The sequence below is a fragment of the Urocampus carinirostris genome, chromosome 17 (genome assembly GCF_059441175.1).
Source record: "Urocampus carinirostris isolate Australia breed hairy pipefish chromosome 17, RoL_Ucar_1.0, whole genome shotgun sequence".
In the NCBI taxonomy this organism is placed as follows: domain Eukaryota; kingdom Metazoa; phylum Chordata; class Actinopteri; order Syngnathiformes; family Syngnathidae; genus Urocampus; species Urocampus carinirostris.
In genome coordinates this window covers 15,272,477-15,297,529 of record NC_142365.1, presented here as the reverse complement: position 1 = coordinate 15,297,529, position 25,053 = coordinate 15,272,477, and the positions used below count along the sequence as shown (strand labels likewise).

The following is a 25,053-nucleotide window of genomic DNA, read 5'->3' as shown; positions in this document are numbered from 1 at the left end:
GTGCGGTGCATTCGGACTGTACCTCCCCAGCCGTTGTTGGGCACAGTGTGAGTGGTCTGAAGGGGGGTCAAGTGGGGCTGTAGTGTGAACAGCTCACTGGTCAAGTTTGGCACACTACAGGCAGAAGGAGAGGATCACAAACTGTTTCAAAATACATGGGGGAACTGAGTTTCTACCGGTAGCCCTTCTTTGATAGACCTCAATGACAAAAAGGACAAGATTTTGTTGACAAATAACCCAATGATATGAGTGTCCTTCAGGATCCAGTACTTCAACGGAATTCCCCTGGCACACTTTGCTTTATTCACAGGTTCTTCAACTAACCCGGCAAGCTTTTTACATGCCGGTTGAGCCAAAGTCCTTTGTTATTCAGGATGGCTTATACTTCAAACTTCTTTGGTTCCAGATTGAGAAGAAACATAAGCACCTTCTCGGACATCAGGTCAAGAAGTAAATTCTAAGCTTAGTTAGACACCCAGTCCATGAATCAAAATCCATGGACTATATTCTTCTGATCGAGACTTACTGGTTGTTGAGAGCTACTAGAGGCGAGCTGGAAAACAGGTCTGTGGCTCCCCCACTGCTGTTGGCACTACCCACTGATTGGGCGCTGGGCGACACGATGGGCGTCTGGATGTCAATCGTCTTATGACAGTTGTCCTGCAAGTAGAAGATGGCGATCAGTGCAATGCAAACAAATCAACTGGGGGATCTGTACAGCTAATTTAAAACGCGTCCCACCTTGTGCTGCTGCTGGCTGTTGTCGTCTGTCTTGTTGTCCATTCGACTGAGGGAAATCCCACCGCTGGAGAAAGATGACACCATGCTGGACATAGTGCTAGATCTTACAAGATGGTGACACACACACAATGACAATTTTAAGTATCTTTGTTGTCAGGTCTATCATCTAACTTCTGGAATAAAACACTATGAGAATCGATTGATTTTAACTCATGGGAGCGTCATAATGAGCTTTTGGGGGGGCTACGAGAGGATCACAGCAGGTAAACTTCAACAGTTTCTTACAAGACGTTATTGCCCCCCTTAGATGAGACTTGGCTGGCTTTAGTGGATCACATCTCCCTGGGGTTATAAGGTTATCTAAAGCAAAGAAAATGATTCTTTTGACTAATCCTAACCCTTACCCTCCCATTTTGCTTTATGGGTTGCACTTTAATAGATCTATACCGTGTGATTGTGGAGTGTAAAAAGCATGTAGAAAACAAGAATTAGAAATTGAATCCATATTCATCAGTTGTGATACAAACTTCTAATCCAAGTTTTGACATTCTTTCACTGAGCCTACCTGCTGGCAGTGGAGAGGTCTTTAAGGTTCCGGTTGTCCAGGGAGGCTAAATGTTGGTCAAGTGCCTCCAGAAGCGAAGTGGGAGCCTGAAGAGGTAGAAGGTTGAAAGTAGGGAAGTGACAAATTACTATTTGCAGCAAAATGATTTAAAAACGAGGCTGTTTCACTTTTGATGTAACTCTTTTCTCAGCAGAACACCCTCCAATCCAACACATTAATCCAAGACAGCTTATTTGAGTTGGTTCCTTTAGGTTCGGTTGTCCGGCATGCACAGATCAGCTCCGTCATGCAACCACAGGTACCACACCTCTGATCCATGCACCAAAGATCTTGCTCAACGACACGGGCACCACACAAATCACAAACCGGAACATCAAGAGTTAACTTCTTGGCTGCCGCTTTCAGCTTTAAATCAACACCAAGTATGCTCTTGCGTCGGTTATGCGCAGCAATCGGAAACAAAGGAAGTTAACTCTGAAATGAAACCCTCTGGATGACTGCTTGTTTGGATTAACCTGCAATATTTTCTCATCCAGACTTGATTTCATTTCATCACACGGCACACACTACTTACAGGCAAAGAAAAAGAAATACTTGTATACTTATTTAAAAAGGGGAAAGGTACAGTGTGAATGGGGAATCTGGACGTCCTTCTCCAGAGAATACGCGGTCGAAGTTTCAAAGTAAAAAGACAAGACACATACAGTATCTAGTGCTCAATAGAGTTGAATAGGCGCATATAAGGTCTTCATAAGCACTACAAACACGGCATAATCGCATCCCGATTAGTTGAAATTGATCCAAATAGGCTTTGGCTGTGATGTGTAGTGCTGATAATGACATTATGTGCCCCCGTCCAAGGCAGATTTGCAGAAACCTACGTCCTTAAAACCATTCGCTGCTCTCCCCACAGCTAATGCAAGTGTCTGTAGGTGTGTTGCGTCTTGTTTCGCTATGAAAGTCATATTTAATCCTTACGTGATTTATGGAGAGATATACCACATCGACAAAAGTATTGACACACTCGCTCTTTTGTTTTTCTTTTAAATCCTTCCACCCTTAGAAGACCTTTCAGGTCTGGTTTAATTTTGTCCCTCTGCCTCCTCAGTCCACTTTTAGTTTCAACTGCAGTGGCAGTTATTTACTTTCGGATTGTCAATTCTGCCGGCCTACATCACAAAGTTAGTGTGAAAATTAGTGCGTGTGATTTAAAAGTGGATTTTTATATACTGTAAAATTCGGACTCTAAGCTGCGACTTTTTTCCCAAGCTTTCAACCCTGCGGCTTATGCAGTGATGTGGCTAATTTATGCAATTTCTCTAACGGCCGCCAGGGGCACCCAAGTGATAAGGGTAAGAGTGAGACACGTGGAATATGTGTCAAGGAAGATGCATTTTTAATGACCATCGTGGAAAAGGTGTCAATAAAAAGGGCAGTCTGTTTATCTGTAGACAAAAATAATATAGGGAAACAAATGGACTGCAAGGATTTCTATTTATCTGTCAGCATTATCAATCGACTTTGGCCTGGACGGATCTATTGACACTAACAAAGATGTTATATAACGAAATTGTGAATATGCTTGATTGCTATTAAGATTTTCGAGAAGGGTTGTTCAAACCTCACATTGTGTTTGCTGTTAAACGTCATATTGAAATAATGTGCTTGATTGCTGTTGAGATTGTATTGTTTTCTGTTATTAGTGTCAATAAATTTGTTCAAAAAAAAAATAAAAAAAAATTATCGTGTGTATGGGAAAAGATATTTTACGCTGGATTCTATTAATTGTCCTTGATGTAACAAAGCCATTTTTGCGGAGATTCAAAGAAGTTGAAGAGCCCGTCTCGATTACTGTAATGCACTACTCTCCGGTCTCCTGAAGTCCAAAATCAAGAGCCTTCAGCTGGTACAGAATACTGCAGCGAGGGTTTTAACTAAGACAAGAAAGTTTTGATCACATTACCCCGATTTTAGCTAACCTGCATTGGCTCCTTGTTAGCTTAAGATGTGATTTTAAGGTTCTATTGGTAGTATACATGGACTTGCTCCCTTATATCTGTTAGATTTAATTTCGCCCTATGTTCTGTAGCCTTCGCTAGTGATCCCAAGAGCCAAAAAGAGATCCGCAGGTTCGAGAGCGTTCTCCATTCGGGCCCCGGTGGTGTGGAATGCTTTCCCCCTGACATTCGATCTGCAACCTCAGTGGAAATGTTTAAATCCAAGCTTAAAACACACTTCTATTCTATAGCATATGAATAAACTATATTTTATGTTGACAATATCTGTGTATTATTTGTTATTGCAACATCCATTACAGCCTGGTCATCCTGGAAAAGGGATTTCCTCATGTACGGTCCCTTCTCAAGGTTTCTTCATTTTCCTCATGTTAAGGTTTTTGAGTTTTTCCTTGCCCTCATGTAAGTTTTAGATCAGGGGACAGTGGAATAATAGTCTGTGGTTTGCAATAATCTGTGGTCTGTGCAGCCCTTTGAGACGTTTTGTGATTAAGTGCTATACAAATAAACATGAGTTGACTTGACTTGGCCAAGGGATGTAATGGAGAGTTACGCCAGCTTTATAGTGTACTGCTATCTTGTTTCAGAATTATCATGATGTTTCTCTGATGAGTATGTATTAAGATCGTCATCATATCTTGAATCCCAAAATTTTAAGTTTACCAATAATATGTGGCATGATATATTTGAGTGACTGGGGACATGGTACAGACACGTATTTGTTAATCAAAAGTCCGGCAGCCCACCGGCGCGGGCCAGCGGAAACTTAAGGGGTTAAGGTACCGTATATTATAAAAACTCTTTCTGTGTACCGTCTTAGTAAATATCTCATGTTTTAATCTGGACACGTGGGATTTATTTGTGTGCAATTTTTTTTTCCTTTAAAAATTTCCTTAGTGCGGATTATTATCAGTCCAAATTTTACGATGTATTGATCGCACATGAGTCCAATATAAAACTAAATAGATTGTAATTGTTCCTTTTCAAACAATGTACAATACTTTTGTCCATATGGTGTGTTAGTTGAATGAAGAGAGGAAAAAAATAATATTGAAAAATCCTTGCTCCAGTTTAGAGGTGGGCGATATGGCAATAGATTGATATCACGATTTTAAAAAAAACAAATTGAGAATCCTGATTTTATCACAAAAATAATTGAACATTTCTCACTATTTTCTATCCTATTTCATGAAAAGAAATATATGATATTTTGGGAAAGGTATTTATTTTCAATACAGTTAAATGTCGCATGATTTATAGTGCATCAATGGAAAAAAATAGCTTAAGCAGCTACCAATTTTGTTCTCAATGCCAACAATAATGGTAAAGGTCTGTAAAACTAACCTAAGCTGCTTCATTATTTAACATTAACTACTAAAGTGATGCTAACAGCTAAAGCAAAGCTAGCCACGAAAGCATTGACTTTTGATCATGTGGCTAGCGGCTGAATTAGCGTCAAAATTGGATAAATACAGGCCAGGGACTACCTGAAAAGAGCAGAATAGTCCACAGAGACTATTTAATAATCTTTTAGGTAATATCCTCAAAAACGACAGCAAAATACCTCAATTTAGGTTATAGCCTTGATTTAGGCAATTGTGAGATTTTAGGAAATATTAGTAATTAACTATAACTGTCATACGCAATGGTTGATTCAGGGCCCCTGACAGCTATGTAAATGAGTGGCAGTGAAGAAGTTTCAATACTTTTGCTATGTATGATTAGCGGCTATTGGCTGTGTCCAAAATGGTGGCTCTGCTAATAAAGGTATGTTCCACTGGCGTAAGCTGCTTCATTATTTGACATTAACTGCTTAAGCGACGCTAGAAACCAAAGCAGTTATCCACCAAAGCAACGCTCTTTGCTAATTTGGCCAGCAAAAATAGGAGCTAAATCCAGGCCAAAGCCTGCCGGAACAGAAAACAGTCCAACTATCTATTTTTGGAGATTGCGATCTTGACTATAGCCATATCGTCCACCCCTACTTCAGACCATAACATGAATGCAGTTTTCCCTGTCATGATTTCCACCTTTTTAGTGTTTGCTTTCTCTTCTCAGGAAGTGAGTTGAGGGGGGGAACAAATGAGGAGATGGTAGGAGAAGTGAAGAAGAAAGTGGGCCAGCTTCAGTGTGGGCAGGTCTGTAGGGTGAGTAGGGAATGGGAGCGCTTTAGAACCAAGCTGTATGGGGACCATTTTTTTTTTGGGGACGCTGCTTGTTTGGCGGCTTGAGATGAGATGTGGACTGACCTGTGCGAGATCGGGGCTGTCGCCCTGATCTATCCCAACTTGCTGTGTCACGAAAAAAGGAGGGTGGAAGGGAAGGGGGAGGGAGGCAAAATGAAAATGAACCAAACGTGGTAAAACCAGGAGAAAAGCAAACAGACTGGAGTTGTTGTTTTTTTGAAGGAAGGTGGGGTAGGAGGAGGAAGAGGAGGGAGAAAGAAGAATCAAACCCGAGCATTCATTACTCCATGCAGAGAAACAAATAGAAGACAACATGGGAGGGAAGGAGGTGGGGCATGCACACGCCTACAAACAGCTAAAAACACATACACGATAATACAGAATGAATGCTGCAAGGCGAGACAACAGGTCACGTGACGTCCATTAAAATTGACGCGAAAAAGAGGAGGGAGGGAACACGCATACACACTGAGCACTGAGAACATTTGACAGCTTCCCTAACCTATTCACAGATTAAGAAAACGGCTAACTGGCAAGTCTCAGGATTGAAAAAAACAGTATAGAAAGACCGAAGAGGTTTTGGCATTCAGCGGAAGCTTTTTGCTGTACTGAAAACTTTAATTGCTCCTTTAAGTCAACAGTCTGATTCCCAAACCGATTCTCAAATTGGAGCCAAAAGATTGTCTAACTGGGAAGTTTCTGTAAAGAAAAACAGATGGTTGAAAGAGTAACGCGGTTTGGGCGTGCAGTGGAGGCTTTTTGCTGAATTAGATTCATAAATGGCTCCTTAAAGTCAACGTTAATCCACTTCCCAAATCTATTGTCAAGTTGGAACTAAAAGATCAGCTTACTAGGATGTTTCAGGAGAGAAAACAGAAGGTTAAGAAGAGAAAAGAGGCTTGGGCATGCAGTGAAATCTTTAACAGTTACTTCAAGTCAACGTTAGCTCGGGTCCCAAACTTATTCTCAAACGGGAGCTAATAGATCATTTAACACGGAATTTTCAGAAGAATAAACAGAAGCGTAATGAGAGCTAGGAGGTTTGGGCATTAAGTGGAAGCTGTTGCAATGAAAACATAAACAATTCCTTTAAGTCAACATTAGCTTACTCCCCAAACCTATTCTCTCATGGAAGCTAATAGAGTGGCTAACAATGACGTTACAGGAGAGAAAAACAGAAGTGTAGAAAGAGCAAAAAGGTTTGGCATTCATTTGAAATGTTTTTGTTGCACTAAAAACATAAACAACTTCCTTATAAAGTCATCATTGATCCGGTTCCCAAACCTATACTCATATGGAGGCCAATAGATCGTCTAACTGGGAAGTTTAAGGAAAGAAGAATGGGTGGAAAGAGTGAAGAGGCTTGGCCACTCACTGGATCTCAGCTAATAAAACCTTAGCACACTCCCTGTTTAGGATTTGATCATTTTCGTACTCTATTCAGTTTTAGAGGGTCTGTCAAATGACCAAAAGGCTTGAGATATAATTCGCTGTAAATTAAGTTTATTTGTGTCAAACCTAAGTGAAATGATAAAAAACAAGCCTCTGGAATAGGTAAATGAATTTTGAATTGCCCTGAATTACAAATATTGCGTTGAATTTTACCATACAACCTTTTTGACCAACCTAAAAAAAACTGTTTTTTTTCTTAAACCAAACTGAAAAATGTATTGTACAAAAGATTATTTGTAATTATAAATTTGTTTGGAAATAAACATAACATAATTGGGTTCAGAAAGTTGCCTCAACTTGATACAATGACCCAATTTCGGTTTATAGTGACCTTTTTAGTGTTTCTTGTTTGTTTTCTTTCATGAACAGACTCATCAAGAAAGTCTACAACTGATCTAAATCGAATTAAAGACCCACCTGACCTTAACACTACTAAGTGTTGTAATATTGAAGAGTTACTGCCCATGGTTAGTCAAGATTGTTCTAAATTGATTCTGCCGTGATTATATAACTTATTATTTTAATTTGCTATGTGTTTTGTAGCCAGATTTGGCCTTGAGCAATATAATATTATACCTCGCTGAACTAGTATAGGCAGAGGCTCATCTTTCGGTGGAAAACTGCCAAAACTTTCAGTTTCCTTCAGTTTTGGTTTCATTTCAGCTTCCGGAATCCCCCTTTCAGTATAAGAGTGATTGTCAGCCATTTTTTTTCTTTGCATTTGTGATTTCCTATAGTCATTGTCTGTACCTTATTAGTGCTAAGAATATTCTGTGAATACGATGGAACAGCTCCTTGCTTCTGGTCTTTATTTCAATAACCTACCTTCTCATACCTGGAATTAAATAAACACACGGAGGAAGAAAGTTTTGTTTTCCTTTTTCAAGAGTTTTAAGTTTTTCACAATAAATTTAATTAAATGTGTTTTTTTCCCTTGTGGAGGCTCTTCTTTTTTACCTGTTGGATAATAACTTAGTCTATGAGAAATAAAACATGATTGATTGTTTTTTGGCCTTCAAATAATGAACCGTCTCCCCTGCAAGAAAAAATGGGAAACCAGAACACTAATTTTAAGTCAAAAGTAAACCTCATCCGACAACCGCGCCCTGTGCACCTCTACCTGGTCTCATACGTTACCTCGGCCACTTTGAGAAACTCAGACAATTTGTTCATCCTGTTGAGGAAAGTCTTGTAGAGCTCCAGTGCCTCTTTGCATTGGTTCTTTTTCATGTCAAAGTACTTCTCTGTGGAGGGACGGTCAAAAAATGCCCGTGAAGGCAAGAAATGCTATCTTCTGACTGACCCGACCGTCGTTCTTACCCAGCATGTTGATGACGCCCTCGTTGTAGGCGGCGAACAAGCGTATGGAATCTTTGAAGAGCAGCATGAAGGCGGAGTTGATGACTCCGTTGCTCAGCTCGTTGGAGTTGGGCTGCCGGGTTCAAGAAAGTCAGGCCAGATGTCGACGATTTTGTTTTTGTGGTTTTCTTTCGGTCGTACCTGGAAGTCCAGCAGTGCGTCCAATTGGTTCTGGATGACGGGCAGCGTCTTGATCAACTCGTCTGTGTTCATGGTGCGCATCACGCCGTCGGCCCTGGTAGGGCACAAAGGGAGGTCGTTGTGGAAATTTGGAGGGTGAGTGGCAATGCAAATGACACACTGCTTAGCCCGCCTCTCTTTGGTGGGGCCATACAAAGGTAAAGGTATTGTTGCTAGTGGGCAATCAGTCACTAGCATTATGATACACCAGTGACTTTATTTTACCTCGCGGAGGCAGTATATAGTCTTGATCAATGTTCCCTCTAATTTTCCACGGGTCTGAGCGTTCACACAAAGTCGGTGAGCAACGCTTAAAACAACAGTGAGCAACCATAATCCCAAGTGTGGCAAGATAATTAATGATCAAACATGTCCAAAATTTGACATCAAGTGACATTTTGCTGAATTTCCGGCAATGCAAAATTATTTTTCTCTTTTGAATGAATTGACTCATGTACTATTGCAAAGGTTGTGCGGCCTACAAACGTCGTTTGTTCTTACAATCCTTTCACAAAATATCCATTTCTTTTTTTTTACCGATATATTTTGTCGCATAATATTAACATTTTGGGGGGCTTATTTAGTCAGTTGCAATATACAGAACTGTACTTAATCACATTTTTGAGTGGCAGTACAATGTTGGCAACAAGATTCACTTGATATAATTGGAAATTATTTGAATGCAACACAAACTTTTTCTTCTTTTTTCCGTCTTTTTTTTTTACTTTTTTAAAAATTCCTTTAAAAAAAGACTCATTGTGTTTATTTTTTCCGAGCTGTTACTTTTTTCTTTTTGTTCTCTATTTACTTTTTTCCTACGTTTCTTTCTTTTCTTTTTTTCTGGCTTTTTTCTAAATTTTTCCTTCTATTTTCTCTTCCTTTTGTTTCTTTTTATCTCAGCTTTTCACTACTTTTTCATTTTGGTATTTTTTTCTTTTTTGTTCTATCCCCCCTTCTTTTAAGTCATTTTGTGAATAATTTTACATACTATTTGGTCATGTTGGGATTAAAGAAGCAAAAACAACCTGAAGAGCTGTTTAGGAACCGTAAGAGCCGGTTCCTTTTAGTGAGCTGAGCCGAAGAAGCCGGTTCTCTACTAACTTTACTCAACTTCGTTCTACTTTGACTCGACTTCAATACCGCATTTAGGACACAACGTCCGGGGAACCCGTGTATTTTTACCTTCATGCACTGTAACTTTGACTTAAGTCGCTTCTAAATTAGCAATTTCGAGCCCTCATTTTTGTGCGCTGGCTAGATTTTCTTGTGCGCTGAGAATGTGCGAGCAGTGCGCAATTGCGCACGCGCGCAGCTCAGAGGGACCACTGGTCTTGATCAGTCCGATGATTGTTGACATTTGAAGGGGTTGAAGCTATGTAAATGGCCTACTGCTTAGCCTGCTTCTCTTTGGTTGAGCCATTTACAGGTAAAGGTTTTGTTGTCATTGGGCGGAGTCTGCCTTTAGTGAAATTAGGGACTGTATTTTCCATTTTGGGCTTACGTGAACCTTGATAAGTGTTCTTTATATGTTTATGAATGTACTGGATATTTTTGTAAACATATTACCCTCTCTTCATTTTGGTGAAGTCCACCGCTGCTGACCGGAACGACATGGCTTTTTCGTTCAGGTAGCGACTGTAGCGTCTGATGAAGGTGGACATGTTGTATCCTGAAAGTGGGGGGGAGTGTGTTAGTTTCAGGAATTGAGTACTAGACTCATCTTAACGCAACACTCCAACTTAAAAAATACTTTCTTGATTATCCATTCCACTATTCTCTTGAGCTTATTAGGGGAGATCAGTCCTAACAGTTTAGCCCAGACCTCCCTATCCCCATCCACTTTGTTCACCTTATCTGAGAAGAACCCAGGGCATTCCAGGCCAGCCTATAGACATAATCTCGCCAGTGTGTCCTGGGTGGTCCCTAGGACCTTCTAACCATCCAGGAGGCATTTTTAACAGATGCCCGAGCCAACTCAACTGGCTTATTGATTGAAAGTTTTCCAAAGGGCAAAATCCAACACCTCTGCTGAGTCAAACCGTGGGGATCATCAATCACCTTGTAGTGCCGCCTTATCGAGAAAGTTGTTGAGGTTGAAGAGCGTGTTTCTGGAGGCGATGTACTGCATCAGTCTCTGTGGGAATAAAGAGGAGAAGGAAGAGTCGAGGACGTGCTCATGTTCTGCCTCGTTACGTCCGTCGCAGACAGCAATTTATGAGAGACAGCTATCATTTGTAAAGAATGACTAATGGTGAGGAATGGATAAAAGACGTGTTACAAAAACATTGAAGCGCGGAGGTATTTTAAGACACGATCGCATTCACACGTGTCATTTGTGTCGTCCCACGGCCTCACCTCGTTGCCATACATCATGAGGTGATGGGTGGCTATCAACGCCTTGAAGACCACGATCCAGCTGTTGCTGGCCGTGCGTTCCAGCAGCGTCTCCGCCAGGTGAGGGATGTTGACGTTCAGCTCGTTGCTGCAGTGGATCAGGTCTGCCGGATTGAAAACAAGATTAAATAAGCTTCGACCGGCCCGCAAATCGAGAGCTTTTCATTTTACTGCAACAAAGTGGACGGTTAGAAGCACACCGGGAAGATGCCGATATCCAGTTGGTGGCCTACTAGTCTTTCGAAGCACTGAGGGAAACCCTACCGCTCAGGTGCAAAAAATACTCAACTACTCGTTGGAATCTGTTTCAAAGCCACGTATTATTGTCTAGAGATTAACGCAGGGGTGGGTCAAAACAAAGGAAAACAGGCCATGTATAATCCAGAACTACAAAGCTAATAGACATATTTTCCAAGATGGCGGCGCCCCTGTTCGGCTGCGGCTACATCGGCTCGCTACAGTTTTTACACTTCGGTCATAAAACCCAGTCTTCGACTCAGTTTTGACGGCGCACAAAGTCAACTCAAACTGCAGATTAATATACGATCGCAGTTTTTTTGCTGGATATGCGATCATCCAGAAATCAAGCGCTCGGTGCTACGACCACTCGGGAGTGTTTATTTAGCCACGGACTGCTACGTCAACAAGACCCAGCGGCCTACAAAGCAGCGAAGCAGAGTGGCAAGAGAGCGGTGTGACCGGAGGAGGAAGCGAGGTTGTCGGGCCGGGCTAACCGCTAGGCTAAAGGCTAAACCCTTCAAAACGCCTCTCCCATCCATTTTCCTCGCCGACGTTCGCTCTCTGGACAATAAACTGGACCTTTTACAACTGGAACTAACATCAAACCGCGAGATGACGAACTGCTGCGCTAAAATTCTGACGAAGACATGGGTAAACTTCTCTATTCCGGCTGACGCTCAAGGAAACTGTGCGGGTCAGATGTATCGACATTTCGTTCTGTATACACGTGTACACGAATGACAATAAAGTATATCTGAATTTTAATCTGAATACTCATACTCAATTTTCGCATGCGGAAAGGCAGCATCACACACTTCACACTCTCGCATCTGTTTTGCTGTTCTACCGGAATTTATTGACAAAATTTGAAGCACATTTTCTTTCCAAAAGCAGCCATTTTAATATCTTAACGCGCAAACCACAAAAGTGCTGAACACACAGTGGTCGGGCCCTGCAAGGATTTCAAACACACATCTCACACTTTGCAGGGAAAGTCCAAACACAATGAGGCCCAATTTAGAGTGGTCAGAATTTTTTTTTTCCGATAAACTTAATATTTGAGTAAAAAGTGGTAACTAAAAAAAAGTAAACGTTTTATAACTATACAATATATTTGACAACTACTCAGATTTTTTCTCTCCAGATGGGTAGTAATATTTTGAGGAATAATACATACAATTTTTACCTATGAACACTAGTCACAGTACTGGTTTTGTTTCAAACAAGTCATTGAGATGCACAGGGTTGGGTAGGGTTACTTTAACTTGATTATTTCCAATTACTTTTGGATTACCCCAATACCAAATATGCTAATAAAAGACAAAAGAAACTAAATATGAATAAAATGATGACTCACAACACGTGGTAAGCTTTCTCTCCTGGCTTTGATCTCTTTGATCTCCGGCAAAACTAACATAAAATGCGACAGAAACAAAATGAAAATAAATCCGAAAAGCTTGCCAACATCATTGCCGTTCCATGTATTCCGTTACTCCCCAAGCCTGCACAGAATTTAGTCATTTTATTCATATTTAGTTTCTTTTGTCTTTTATTAGCATATTTGGTATTGGAGTAATCAAAAAGTAATTGAAAGTAATTAAGTTAAAGTAGCCCTACCCAACCCTGGAGATGCAGTAAGGGATGCAACAAAGCCTGGTGTCCTGCCAGGCATCTAAGGCACTGAGGGAAACCCAAAAAAATTAAGCTCCATCTAGAGTAGTCAGAAAAAAAACCTAAATATAAATACATGAGAAACTTCAATAGCTGTGGGCCATTAGAATAGAATATACCTTTATTGTCATTGTTACAAAATGGGTTAACATATTGTGACAACGAAATTGGGCATGACACTCCAGTTTTACACATTCACAATGAGGTATGAGCCAAGAAGATAAAGGAACAGAGAAGATAAGGTTATAAAACAAGGGGGATAAGGCTATAGTTATAATTTACATGGTATTTACACAAGAAAAGTCGGCATGTGGGATGTTACATACAGTGTTGTCGTGATACCGTTGGTATCGTAAGGGTTGTGCAATATTGCATTTGGTGCAAAGTCATCATAGTGCAACAAATAGTCAGCATATGCATTGGTGCAAACATAGACAACATAGTGCAGAAAAAAGGAAATGGTCAGACATTGTGCAAGGTGAGCATCACCCGCGTCGAGACGTGAAGCCATTTTAGGGTGGCATTTCCCTTTTTGGGCAGGGGCATTCACCTGATTGACCTACCTAATTATTTGTAAAAGATGGTGATCCTGGCCAAACATGTTCAGATCTGAGAGAGGAGAATGTCTTTTTTGGTAAACGTCTGAGTCAGCAAAACCAAAAAGAGTCCTGACTGCCTGTCAAAGACAGTGTTGATATTCAATGTTGTTGTGGTCTGGGAGAGTGGATTGTCTTTTTGGAAACAAATGCTGAGTCAGTATAACTAAAAGTGTTGAGTCGATTTTATGGGGCACATTTTCACATGTAGGTAAAACCGCTACAACTGTCTGCAAAACATTGTGAAGTTGAATGTTGTTGTGATCTGGAAGAGGTCAATGTCTTCTGGGAAAACTGCTGAGTCAGTTTTCTGAGGCATTTTCACCCACCTGATTACTTGTGAAAGATCGTGCACTACCCTGCTACCAAGGTTTTCCCCAAACCTTTTCCAACCACCGCCTCTACCAACACAACGAAAGACCCACAATTGATTCCAGCAAGTGATCAGACTCTCCAAAGATTTTAAAACTCCAAAGTGTTCATTTGTAATCAAAAGATTAATGATTTGCATATATGTAATGTTTCATGCCGATAGGATTTATTTAATGGTGTGTCCGAATAAAAGTTTGCTTACTATCACTTTATCCACCAAGTTTAGAACTTTATTTTGAAAAGCATCAGCAGGAACTCCAACCGGTCACAGGACATATACAAGGGACAAAAAGGGGCTTTTTGGGAACGAATTTGTGTGGGGAACTGAGCACCACCAGCTGGCCGAAACAGTAACCACTGAATTAGATCCAGAACCAAATAAGATAGATAGATACTTTATTCATCCCCGTAGGTAAATTCACACTTCCAGCAGTATCATTGTTTTGATTATTAACAGATTAACAAGATGGCCTCGGTTGTTGTGCTGTCGTTTAGCAACAGCGGCGTGGATAACGTCACACGCGAGGCCAAAAGTTCGATGTCCCTGCAGCAGATGGAAATCTTTGTGCCCAGGGTTACACCACCTCGTGTTCACGTAGATAGAGAGTCCAGGCGCCTCCTCTCCGCATTCCGCAGGCTTTTGTGTCTCTGTCTGCCCTAACAGCGCTGAAGCCTGGTAGCTCCACGTTAGCGTCCGGGATGCTAGACGTGAGCCACGTTCCGTAAAACACAGCAAACTGCACTCCCTGTTTGTCGGTCTTATTTGGTAGAGAGTTCACATTTCCCATGATAAATAAATATAATTTAAAGCAATTGCCTACAATGGCCATCTTATTTTGGGAAATGTAGATAACTAACAGTTTAGTAAATGTATGATAACTCTCTATATATCTGATACTTATTCCGATTTTGTTCTCCGGACATAAAAGGGTCGCGTGCCAAAGTCATCGTTTAAAATCTGAGTGCGTTGATGCACGCGTCAATATCGGTTCAATACAAAGAGACGGCTCGGTGAGCAAACGATTGTTTAACATTAGCAAAGGAACAAGTGGAGGAATGGGACAAATTTATCGGCTAGCCGCGACGCAGCCGTTCTCTTTGGCCGAACACATCGATCAAAAGAAGATGGAGAGTTCCGTTATAAAAGTTGAAAGTTCCATCGACATGATGTGAGGAAATTAATAGACTTGCCATGAATAATTAACCTCTTTTCTACCACCAACATTGAAAAAAAGAACAAGACCCCATTGAAATTTATCTCCCGAGATGGAAGGTTGGGCCTGTTTTGATTAACCATCGACCCAAATCGTTTCATCATTGCAATGGTTTGAAATATTTGGACAAATATGATCGTGATTGTTCGGGGGGGAAAATAAGTGCACTATTTAAACGAAATATTCCCCCAATTACGGAATATTTTGCTAATTTTTAGTTGCTATTTTTACTCGACAATAATCCCTTGCTCTATAGCGGTTTACTTTTTGCAATTTTGCTACTTCGAGTATTTTGATCGTGCATTGCGTTCAGCATTCTAATTGGCTAAACAGAGGAAGATGCTTTCTATGGCCAACAAACACGGACTTCTCCACCCAGTAACTTGCTCTGGGACCACATTTATAGAAATGAAATGATCTGCATTTATATAGCGCTTTTCAAGTCAATGACTTCCCAAAGCGCTTTACAGTATGCTTCACATTTCCCAATAGGGGCCTTGTATTGCAGCCATGTGAGACGCTAAACTGCTTATTGGGGGTATTAGGGGTTCAGTGTCTTACCCAAGGACACTTCGACATGTAACACGGACAAGCCGGAATTCGAACTGGGATCCCTTGATCCCAAGACGAGCGCTCTACCTCGTGAGCTACTGCCGCCCCTACATTTAGGTCTTTGGCGCTCCCGTTTTCACCTCTAGAGTCACCTACCTGGCTGCTTGTGAAATTTTGTGATCCCGGCCGAACATGTTTTGGCCTGGAAGAGTAGAATGTTTTCTGTAAAAGCTGTTGATTTTTCAAATCGAAAAATTCCAAGTCCGCTTTTAGCAATTTCTGGGGTAACCTATCCGACTTCCTGTAAAATATGGTGTTCATATTGAGTGTTGTTCTGTCCTGGGAGAGCGGAATGTCTTTCTAAGAAAAAGGAAAAGTGCTGAGTCGGGTTTTTGGGGGTATTTTTTTTACATCTGGGGTAACCTACCTGACTGCATGTGTAAAGTGGTGGTCAGATCTAAATTTCTTCCTCCAAATGAAAACATCATTAGCCCCCTCGCTTTACTTTCGGGTAGTAAAAAGGATCTTTTACTTTTTTTTTCCCTTGTTTTCATATCATTTGTTTAGCGTACATGAAAGTGGAGACAATGTGCAATGTGTTAATTCAAACAAAAGCATTAAGCTGAACCCGTCGGTTGGGATCCGGCTCCCGTTGCCCATCCAAGCGTCCGCGGCTTAATCAAATCCCGTTTAGTCGGCGTGACGTGCTTATCATTGGCCACGCTTTGTAAATATTCCCAAGGTTTAAATAGTCACATAGCGTCCTCATCAAGGTCGCAACACCAAGACCCAGGCCAAAAGAAACAGATTTATTATCCGACTTCTGAAATTTAGAATTTACAAGACAAACCATTTTTCATAAGAAGACAAAAATGTATGTCCCTAAAATATTTAAAGAACAAATCAAAGAAAAAATACCTGAAAAATTTCTGTCCCCTGAAAAAAAAATTACCCTCCAGGAACTTTCTCATCTCATCTCATCAGCCATTTCAGACTTCAAAATATTTTCTAGGAATCAACAACACATGAGACACAATCATGATGGAAACCAAAATTATTTACCGTTGTATATTGGGCTGGTAAACAAACAATTGAAACGTTGACGTTGCAAAAATATTGCCCCCTCTTTGAGTTACTACTTGGTACAACCTCATTTTGCTGCAATCACAGCCACAAGTCTTTTTGAGTACGTCTCTATTGGTTTTTCACATCTTGAAACATAAATATTTCCCCATTCTTCCTGTCAAAATAGGTCAAGTTCTTTAAGGTTTGATGGTGATCGTTTGTGCACAGCATTTTTCGGATCTTTCCACAAATGTTCTATAGGCTGGGGTCTGGATTTTGGCTCGGCCAGTCTAACGCCTTTTGTATTGTTGGTTTTGAACCATTATCTGTGCCTCACTCTCAAGTCTTCTAAACTTCAGCAGATTTTCTGTGGAGTCGCCCTGTATTTGGCTTCGTCCATCTTTCCATCAACTATAACCATCTTCCCAGTCCCAGCTGGAGAAAAGCAACCCGAAAACATGATGCTGCCACCACCATGTTTGAGAGTGGGGATGGTGCTTTCAGGGTGATGTCCAGTGTTACTCTTACACCCAACGTAAGGCTTAGCATTCAGGCCAAAAAGTTCTATTTTGGTCTCATCCGATTAGAGCACATGTTATTCGTTCTCACGCGTGGCTTCTTGCAGACGCCACACTGACATTTTTATGGTATTCGTCCAGAAATGGCTTTCTTCCAGCCACTTTTCCATAAAAGGGCAGAATGTCTTATGCACAGATTGTCCCACTTCAGCTGTATATGCCAGCAAGTCATCCAATGTGATCTCATGCTTCTTGGTTGCTTCTCTGATTAGTTTTCTCCTTGTGGGACCGTGAGTTTAGAGGGAATGCTAGGTCTTGGTGGATTTGCAGTGATTTTATGCTTTGTCCTTTTTAATGTTATTGTTCGCACATTTGGCGACACGGCGGATGAGTGTTTAGCGCGTGTGTGGCACAGTTCAGAGGTCATTGGATTGAATCCAGCTACCAACCTTCGTGTGTGAAGTTTGCATGTTCTCCACGTGCTTGTGTGGGTTTCCTCTGAGCACTCTGGTTTCCTCCCACATTCCAAAAAAATGCATGACGGGTTAATTGGAAATATCCCTAAGTGTGAATAAGCAAGTGTGTTGTCTGTCTTTGTGTGCTCTGCGACTGGCTGGCAACCAGTTCAGGGTGTCCCCTGCCCACTGCCCAAAGATGACTGTGATGGGCTCCAGCACCCCAGCAACCCTACTGAGGATAAGTGTTGCAGATAAAGGATGGATCGATGTCCGCTGAGTGCTCTGGGAGAGGCGTAAATGTTGCAAAATCTTGTATCCTATCGGTGCTTTGAACTCTTCCACAACCTTATCCCAGACATGCCTGGTGTGTTCTTTTATTTAAATAATGGTCTATGTTCTCGTCTGAGCCCGTCACAGAGCAGGTGCATTTAAACTGTACCTAATGATACAATTGCACTCTGTTTGACATTGTTGGACATTTACGTCAACATTGGATCATACAGAAGTCCTCACGGAACCTCTGGAGTCAGTTAACTGAGCTGAGAGAATATGGGCCAATATTTTTGCAAGATCTACTTTGTTGTTTTTCGTTGTAAATATAATATAAAATGTTGAAAATATTTGGTTCCAGTTCACGCTTTTGTCTTAGATGTTGTTGATTCTCAGAGAATATTTTCAGTTCTTTAGCTTCAAGTGTGAGGCCTGAAATGTGGCATTATGACCAAACGTTCTCGGTTGGGCTACATTTAAGTTCAGATTTCTTTAATTTTGAAGAGCTTATAGACTTCCTCGGTTGTTTCTGTACACTGATACCTTTTTTGTACATGAATTCTTTTCTAAAATCGTATTTTTTCGTGTCTGTATTCACGCGATCCGATTCTACGGCCACACCGAAACCTTTTGTCTCGTAACTAATGTTACTGTAGCTACACCTTTCTTTACCCCTGCACATCCATTAGCAACATTAAAACGTTGCTCAGAACACCGCTCGTACAGTTAATAAAAGAAAACGTTCCGCTGCATTGTTTGCACTCGTCTGCAGAAAAAGGATCCTTCTTTTTTTTTTAATCCCCCTCGACAAGAAGCCGACGTCTCATTATTTTTATCCCCATCGACTGGCTTCCATTGGCGGGCGGCGGCCATTCTTCAGCGGGAGCAAGTACGCGTCTCCTCTTTATGATCCCGTTTAACGAGGCGAGCTGAGCGGGAGCAGACTCGTCTCGTGAATTGTTGCTCAAAGACTGCCTCGCTAAAAAAAGAGAGAAAGGGGGGGCTTTCTTTTACATCCTCGCTGATCTACAGCGGCCCCCAAGGGGCTCGGGCCCACGCCGGCACACCTTTTCCCTGTGTCCTTGCATGACCTTAAAGGTAATCCCAAATTTTTAAACGAAATGTAAGGAAAAAGTACATGGTGTTTTTGCTTAAAATCTATATATATTTAATCGAATGATTCCAATTATTTTCCGAGTTAATGCATTTGGCATCTTGTGATGTCATCAGAAGAACACCAGCACCCTAGCAAGCCAGTAACTATATTGTTTTAGGTGTGAATTAGTCCAAGAGGTTATGAGAGTTTTCAGCCAAGTTTTGGTATTTTTTGTGAATAATACCTCGGCGTTGTGTTGCAGGTGGATGCATTAATGGTACAACAAAAGGTAAAGAGCCAGAAAGGGGCTAACTGGCAAAGAAACACACGGAGAGCTGGCAACCGGGGGCTAACCAGAAGATATCAACAAAGGCCGCCACTACTTAGTCAGAAAATAGCCAAAAAATACACAGTGAAGTTACTCAGGTTATAGGGACACCAACAACGGAAAGCTACAACAGCTATGGCGACGAACATGAAGCAGAAATAAACAAACCAAGGAGCACTGCCCAAATATCAAGCTAGCGGATCAAAAAACATGCAGTGAGCAGCCAGGCTAACCGGGAACCCACAACGAGAAGAGGCTACGGCAATAAAAACGTAGCCGGCAGGGAATAAACAAAGGGACACGTCAAAACTTGCGCTAACGCTAGGCTAGCCGATCAAAAAAACACGTGATGTAGCCAGGCTAACTGGGAATAAATTAACCAAAGAACTCTGAAAAACCGGCGCTAGCACCTGGCTAGCCGACAGTGAGTAGCCAGGCTAATCGGGAACCAACAATGAAAAGCAGCTACAGCTATGGCCATAAATGTAAAGCCGTCCGGGAATACACAAGCCAAGGAACACAGCAAAACGGGCGCTAACACCAGGGTTCACGGTTCACGGATCCCTTATCCGCATTTCTCGTCGGGGCACCAATGAGGACACAACCCTGGACAGCTTTTTCCACTGTTGAACTGATGAAATCACACGCAATCAGTAGCCAGACTAACTGGGAACCAGCAACAAAAAGCAGCAAAGGCACAGTAACTAACAAAGCCAGCTGATAAACAAACCAAGGGACGTGGCAAAACCGGTGTTCATGCCAGGCTAGCTTATCAAAAAACATGCACTGAGCAGCCAGGCTAACCAAGGACCAACAACAAAAAGTGTCAACGGCAAATAAACGCAAAGACGATCAGGGATAAACCAAGAGACACGACAAAACCAGTGCTAAAGCTAGGCTAGCCGACCAAACAACACTCGGTGGGCAGCCAACAAGCCCCAACTAGGAGCAAACAAAACAGGAAAGCCCTCGGCAGCCCTGACACTAACGGGGAACTAGCCAGGGGAAATTATTCTGTTACAGTTTTGTAAAATTATATTTTATGGTCGTGTCTTCTCTACTTTCTTTGTTTTATCCCTGTATCAGTAAATATCCTGTGTCGTTCCTTTCATGTTCTGTTCAGTTAGAGACTGTGTTTGAACATTATATTTCCTGGTCTCATCAGCTTATTATTGTTCTACCCACGGGTCGGTAGACATTCTGCATCTTTCCTTACATGTTTTGTTCGGTTACAGTTTTTGAATATTATATTTCATGTTATCGTTATCTCGGCACTCTCGTTGTTTTATCGACGTTTCATCTTTTATGTTTTGTTAAGTCGTAGAGAGTGTTTAAACAATATATTTCATGGTGTCAACAAAACAGACGTTCATTATAGTTCTATTCACGTGTTAGAACACGTCCCACATCTTTCATGTTTTGTTTGGTTGCAGTTTTCAGAATTTGTTTCATCGTGTTCTCATCTTGGCACTCTCATTATTGTTCTATCCATGTGACAATACACATCCTGCACCTTTCTTCTCATGTGTTGTTCTGTTACCATTTCCGAACATTCGGTTCCTTTCATGTTTTGTTCAGATATAGACTGTGTTCAAACTTTATAGTTTATGGTCTCATCCTCTTGGCAATTTTGTATAAAGAATTTGTCGTTCATTAAAGTGGTTCTTGGTAATCGGGTACCATGACAAATAAGCACACAGTGGAAGTTTGTTGCTAACAAAAACAGCAGCTGTGCTAGAACCTAAGATTCAATCTCAATGTTATTAGTCCATCTAGACGATTTTAATCATAGATTTTATATAATCAACACCCATTTACATACGATTGTTTAAAGACAATTCGGTTACGTAAAAAAAAGAAATGAAAATTTGATTTTGAATCAATTTTAGCACAAAAATACAGCCTTTGACTCACTTGATTAAATGCTTCATTTAATGATTCAGCAATTATTGTTTGCTTATCAGCACTAGCTGAAACCAAACCCTTCAACTCCCTCCATGGAATTCACAAGCAGATTTTCAAATCTGAAATGACAAATTCATTAAATGGCAAAGCTGCACTTGTTTCATCATAATGTCATCTTGCAATAAATAAGGGGGAAGAAAATAACATCTCAGTGGTTCAGCCCATAATTGCTCACAAAAGTAAATGCTCTTTTTTTCCTAATTACACCAAAAAACATCTAGTTTAGTTCATCGATGTAATTCTTCACACCAAAGTTCCAGTTTCGTCTAAACTATAATTAAAAAAAGCTGGACCTACAAAATGGTTTCAGACCGAATATCCGTGTTCTGATAAGTACCTGCTAAACCTATAAGAACCCCAATAGTACCGGCTTAGACCCAAATCCCTCATCCAGCTAATCCAATTTTACAAAATCAGATTCATACCTCGCTCGATTTCAACTATGTTGCGAACCAATACACAAGTCTCAGACTGAAAACTACAAACTTCTTTTTATATGTTGAAAAAAACTCCTTGTGATTATTGATAACTCAATATGTGCTAACCAAAACAGCAGCACCTAATAAAGTTTCCCAAATGAAGTACGAAAAATCAATGAGTAACTCATAAATTTTGCACTTCAATCCACGGATGGAAATCTTTGCTGAACCCTTCATTTACTCTGCAGCCAAATGACTAACATGAGTGAATAGAGAAGGAAACAGTTGAGAAAAAATTAGAATATACCAGAATTATGGCACTAGGCAACATTTGCTTCCATGACGATCTGTGGAAGGAGAAGCTATATTTACACAGAGCAGCTAACAATGAAAATAGCGGCTAGCAGCCACCCATATGCTGTAGCCTAGTAGCTAACACGAGTGGCTAATGAAGGAAACAGTTGGTAAAAAACAGATTTAAGAATTAAGGGACTAGGCAACATTCGCTTGCATCACCAGCAAGTTCACACAGAGCAGCTAACAATAGCAGTTAAGGGCAAACCATAGCCGAGTGGTTAACGTGAGTGGCTAGAGAAGGAAACGGTGGGGTAAAAACAAAAGGAATATGCCTTAATGATGGGACTGGGTCACCATCGCATGCAGAGCTTGGCTGTAAAACGTAACTAGCCAATAAATAAATGCTTAAAACACATAGGGAATGAGTTAATTTATCACAATATTCTTTTTGGATCCTGTTATCGTCATGATAACTAAACAGGTAGGAAATGGGCACCACAAAGGCGGACTTTCCTAATGATATCCTTGATCCAGTCAGTTATTTTACTTCCTCGCAGCCACGGTCTCCATCAGTGCTTTTGAAAATGCTTGGTTCTTCTTGGAATTGCAAAAAACATGTTCCTTAAGATTGCTAGTGTAAAAGTAGACACAACGGCGTGTTGTAAATTGCCACTCTAAAAACGCAACTCAATATACAAATCTTCCCTCTATCTATTCAAACTCGTATGGCTACTCTCACTGTTTTGGGCCAACAATCCTCTGGTCATCTGCTGATAATGTAGGCTGGAAAGGTTTTGACTTATTATCAAGTCAAGTCATGTTTCACATGAAGTCTCAAAGACCTGCACGGACCACAGACTATTGCAAACCACAGACTATGATTAAAACCTACATGAGGGCAAGGAAAAACTCAAAACTGCAACATGAGAATCTATCCATCCAGCTATCTGTCTACATTCAGCTAGGCAGTAGAGTAATCCTTCACTCAATCGCAGACAATTATCGGATTTTTATTATGCAGCACAAGCAATTTATTAGCGTGCATGTAAAGACAAGGCACACACACATGCATAAATGATTGGATTCACTAGGGGTCGCTATATGAGACTCTTTGTGATAAAGTGCAAATAAACATGACTTGACTTGACTATATTATACAGACTGGGGCTTTAAAATAGCTTTCTGTGTTGGATATGAAATGGGCACCGCAAACACAGATATTCCTAATGATGTCCTTGGTCCAGTCAATTATTTCGATGACTTGCAGCCGCTGTGTCCTTTGAAAAGGCCTGTTTCCTCTTGGAAATGCAAAAAAAAAACGTGTTCCTTGATTTTCCAATCCGTCCACCCGTACATACAAAACCTGAGCGGTTTCGTCTGAGTAAATCACGACTCCGAAAACGCAACTCAACATACAAATCTTCCCGCGCTCTATTCAAACTCATATTGCTACTCCCTCTATTTCGGGTCAAAATTGCGCACGCATCCCGCGGTGATCCGCTGATGACGTAGGCTGGAAAGAGGTCTATATGTGTCAATGAAGAAAAATGAAAGATTTTTTTTTATAACCTAATGAGTTTTCCTGGGCAATCCATCCATCATTGTCAACAGAAGCGTACGAGAAAAATATTCAACACAAGTACACGGATGCATGCACAAGCGATTTATTAGCGTGCAGATAAGGACAAGACACACACACATGCATAAATGATTGTAATGCACCATTGGACTGTGAACTTGAATGGGGGGGGGGGGGGGGGTTGATGCTGCAGGACTATAACGCTTTAAAAATGATCACATTTAGCGGATGGATGCTCGCTGATTTAAGACAAAAAAACGCAAATTGAACGTTTGCGCACTGATGGTATGTCGTGCGTGGTCACCTACAGTCAAGGTGCTTCCTCTTAGGTCCGCTGACTTCATGCGTGGTGGCCTTGCAAACCGCTTTGCTGATGGCCGAACCGGCGATCCGGTCCGGAAGAATTTGGCCGGACATGCTTGGAGGAGGAGCGGCCGGCGGCTTCGGATGGAGCCCGGAGGTGGCGGTGGTGCTGGAGGAGGAGGGGGGGGCAGTAGTAGTAAAGGACGATCAAAATGTCTTTAGTGCGGGAGGGGGGGAAGAGACGGGGGGCGATGCCCTCTGCGTGGATCGGGGGAGAAAGCAACCACGAGGCATGCGTTCGCTTTCAACGAAAATCAAACGTCTCCGGATGAAAAGAAAAAGGGAAAAAAAGAAATCCACATTCAATTCAATCCGATGCGGAAACGGAACAAAGCTGAGTAGCAAAACGTCCCGAGTGTCCCTGAACGCACCCCGTCCGATGCTGATGAGAGTGCGAATAAAAACCGCCGCGATGAATAATGAAACAAAATCAAATAAAAATCAACAAATGATCACGAAATCGCTCGCGAATTCCTTCCGGGAGAGACACAAAAACATTTTGACGATTCCTGGCGTGTCCTCTTCACGTCCGCACACGTTCTTCTTACAAAAGCCTGAATTCCCTTATAGAGGTCGGGCAGGAGTGCGCGTGCGCGTGCGCGGCAGGCAAATTGGTGGGCAAAATGGCAGGGACGATTAATCGGTTGGGGAAGGGAAGAAAGGAGTTCCATCTTAGAGCCGAAGGTGAACATTTTCTTGTGGTGTTTGGTTCTGTTGTGCTGTGAGGTTTGTTGCGTTCATTTCCTCACTTTCATGTTTTGTTTTTATTTTTAGATCTTTCATGACGTCACAAAAGATTCTTGGGAGCCCCTTTCACGTTTGGTTAGTTTAGAGTCTGGCGTATAATTATATCCTGCCCGTGAAATCATTTTATATACATCTACTATAATGGCCCAGCAGATACTCCCAAACTACAAGTCCCATGATGCAGCGCTTCGACTGCCTTGCGGCATCAATCGAGTTTGGTGTAGCCTGACGAGCGCAGCCACTTTTTAAAACTATCTATTGACAGGTCGGCCAGTTTTATATAATCCAAACAATTGCTTTTAGTATCTAAAACTCAGAGTTAAAGGTGATTTAAATCTGAATCGACGGAAACTTGACTGGTCTTGTCAACAAACAGGTTCCGGGTGTAGGCTTTGCAGACGATCTGACAAA

At 41.4% G+C, this 25,053-nt stretch overlaps 1 protein-coding gene across 2 annotated transcripts in view; it reads right to left on the bottom strand.

Annotated features, from left to right (window-relative positions):
- Nucleotides 1-24,470, bottom strand: part of LOC148349317 (phosphatidylinositol-binding clathrin assembly protein-like) — a 30,134-nt gene extending 5,664 nt beyond the window's left edge. Inside the window, exons 1-12 of one of the 2 annotated variants that reach the window (XM_088320409.1) lie at nucleotides 23,841-24,470; nucleotides 10,854-10,996; nucleotides 10,557-10,632; nucleotides 10,065-10,167; nucleotides 8,460-8,553; nucleotides 8,280-8,391; nucleotides 8,097-8,203; nucleotides 5,571-5,612; nucleotides 1,307-1,392; nucleotides 742-844; nucleotides 527-660; nucleotides 23-114 (exon numbers count right to left, since the gene is read on the bottom strand). In XM_088320409.1, coding sequence (XP_088176535.1) covers nucleotides 23-114; nucleotides 527-660; nucleotides 742-844; nucleotides 1,307-1,392; nucleotides 5,571-5,612; nucleotides 8,097-8,203; nucleotides 8,280-8,391; nucleotides 8,460-8,553; nucleotides 10,065-10,167; nucleotides 10,557-10,632; nucleotides 10,854-10,996; nucleotides 23,841-23,949 — 1,201 coding nt within the window. In that variant the 5' untranslated portion in view covers nucleotides 23,950-24,470. The remainder of the gene's footprint in view (nucleotides 1-22; nucleotides 115-526; nucleotides 661-741; nucleotides 845-1,306; nucleotides 1,393-5,570; nucleotides 5,613-8,096; nucleotides 8,204-8,279; nucleotides 8,392-8,459; nucleotides 8,554-10,064; nucleotides 10,168-10,556; nucleotides 10,633-10,853; nucleotides 10,997-23,840) is intronic. The other variant, XM_088320410.1, reaches the window with a different exon arrangement.
- Nucleotides 24,471-25,053: the final 583 nt, after the last annotated feature.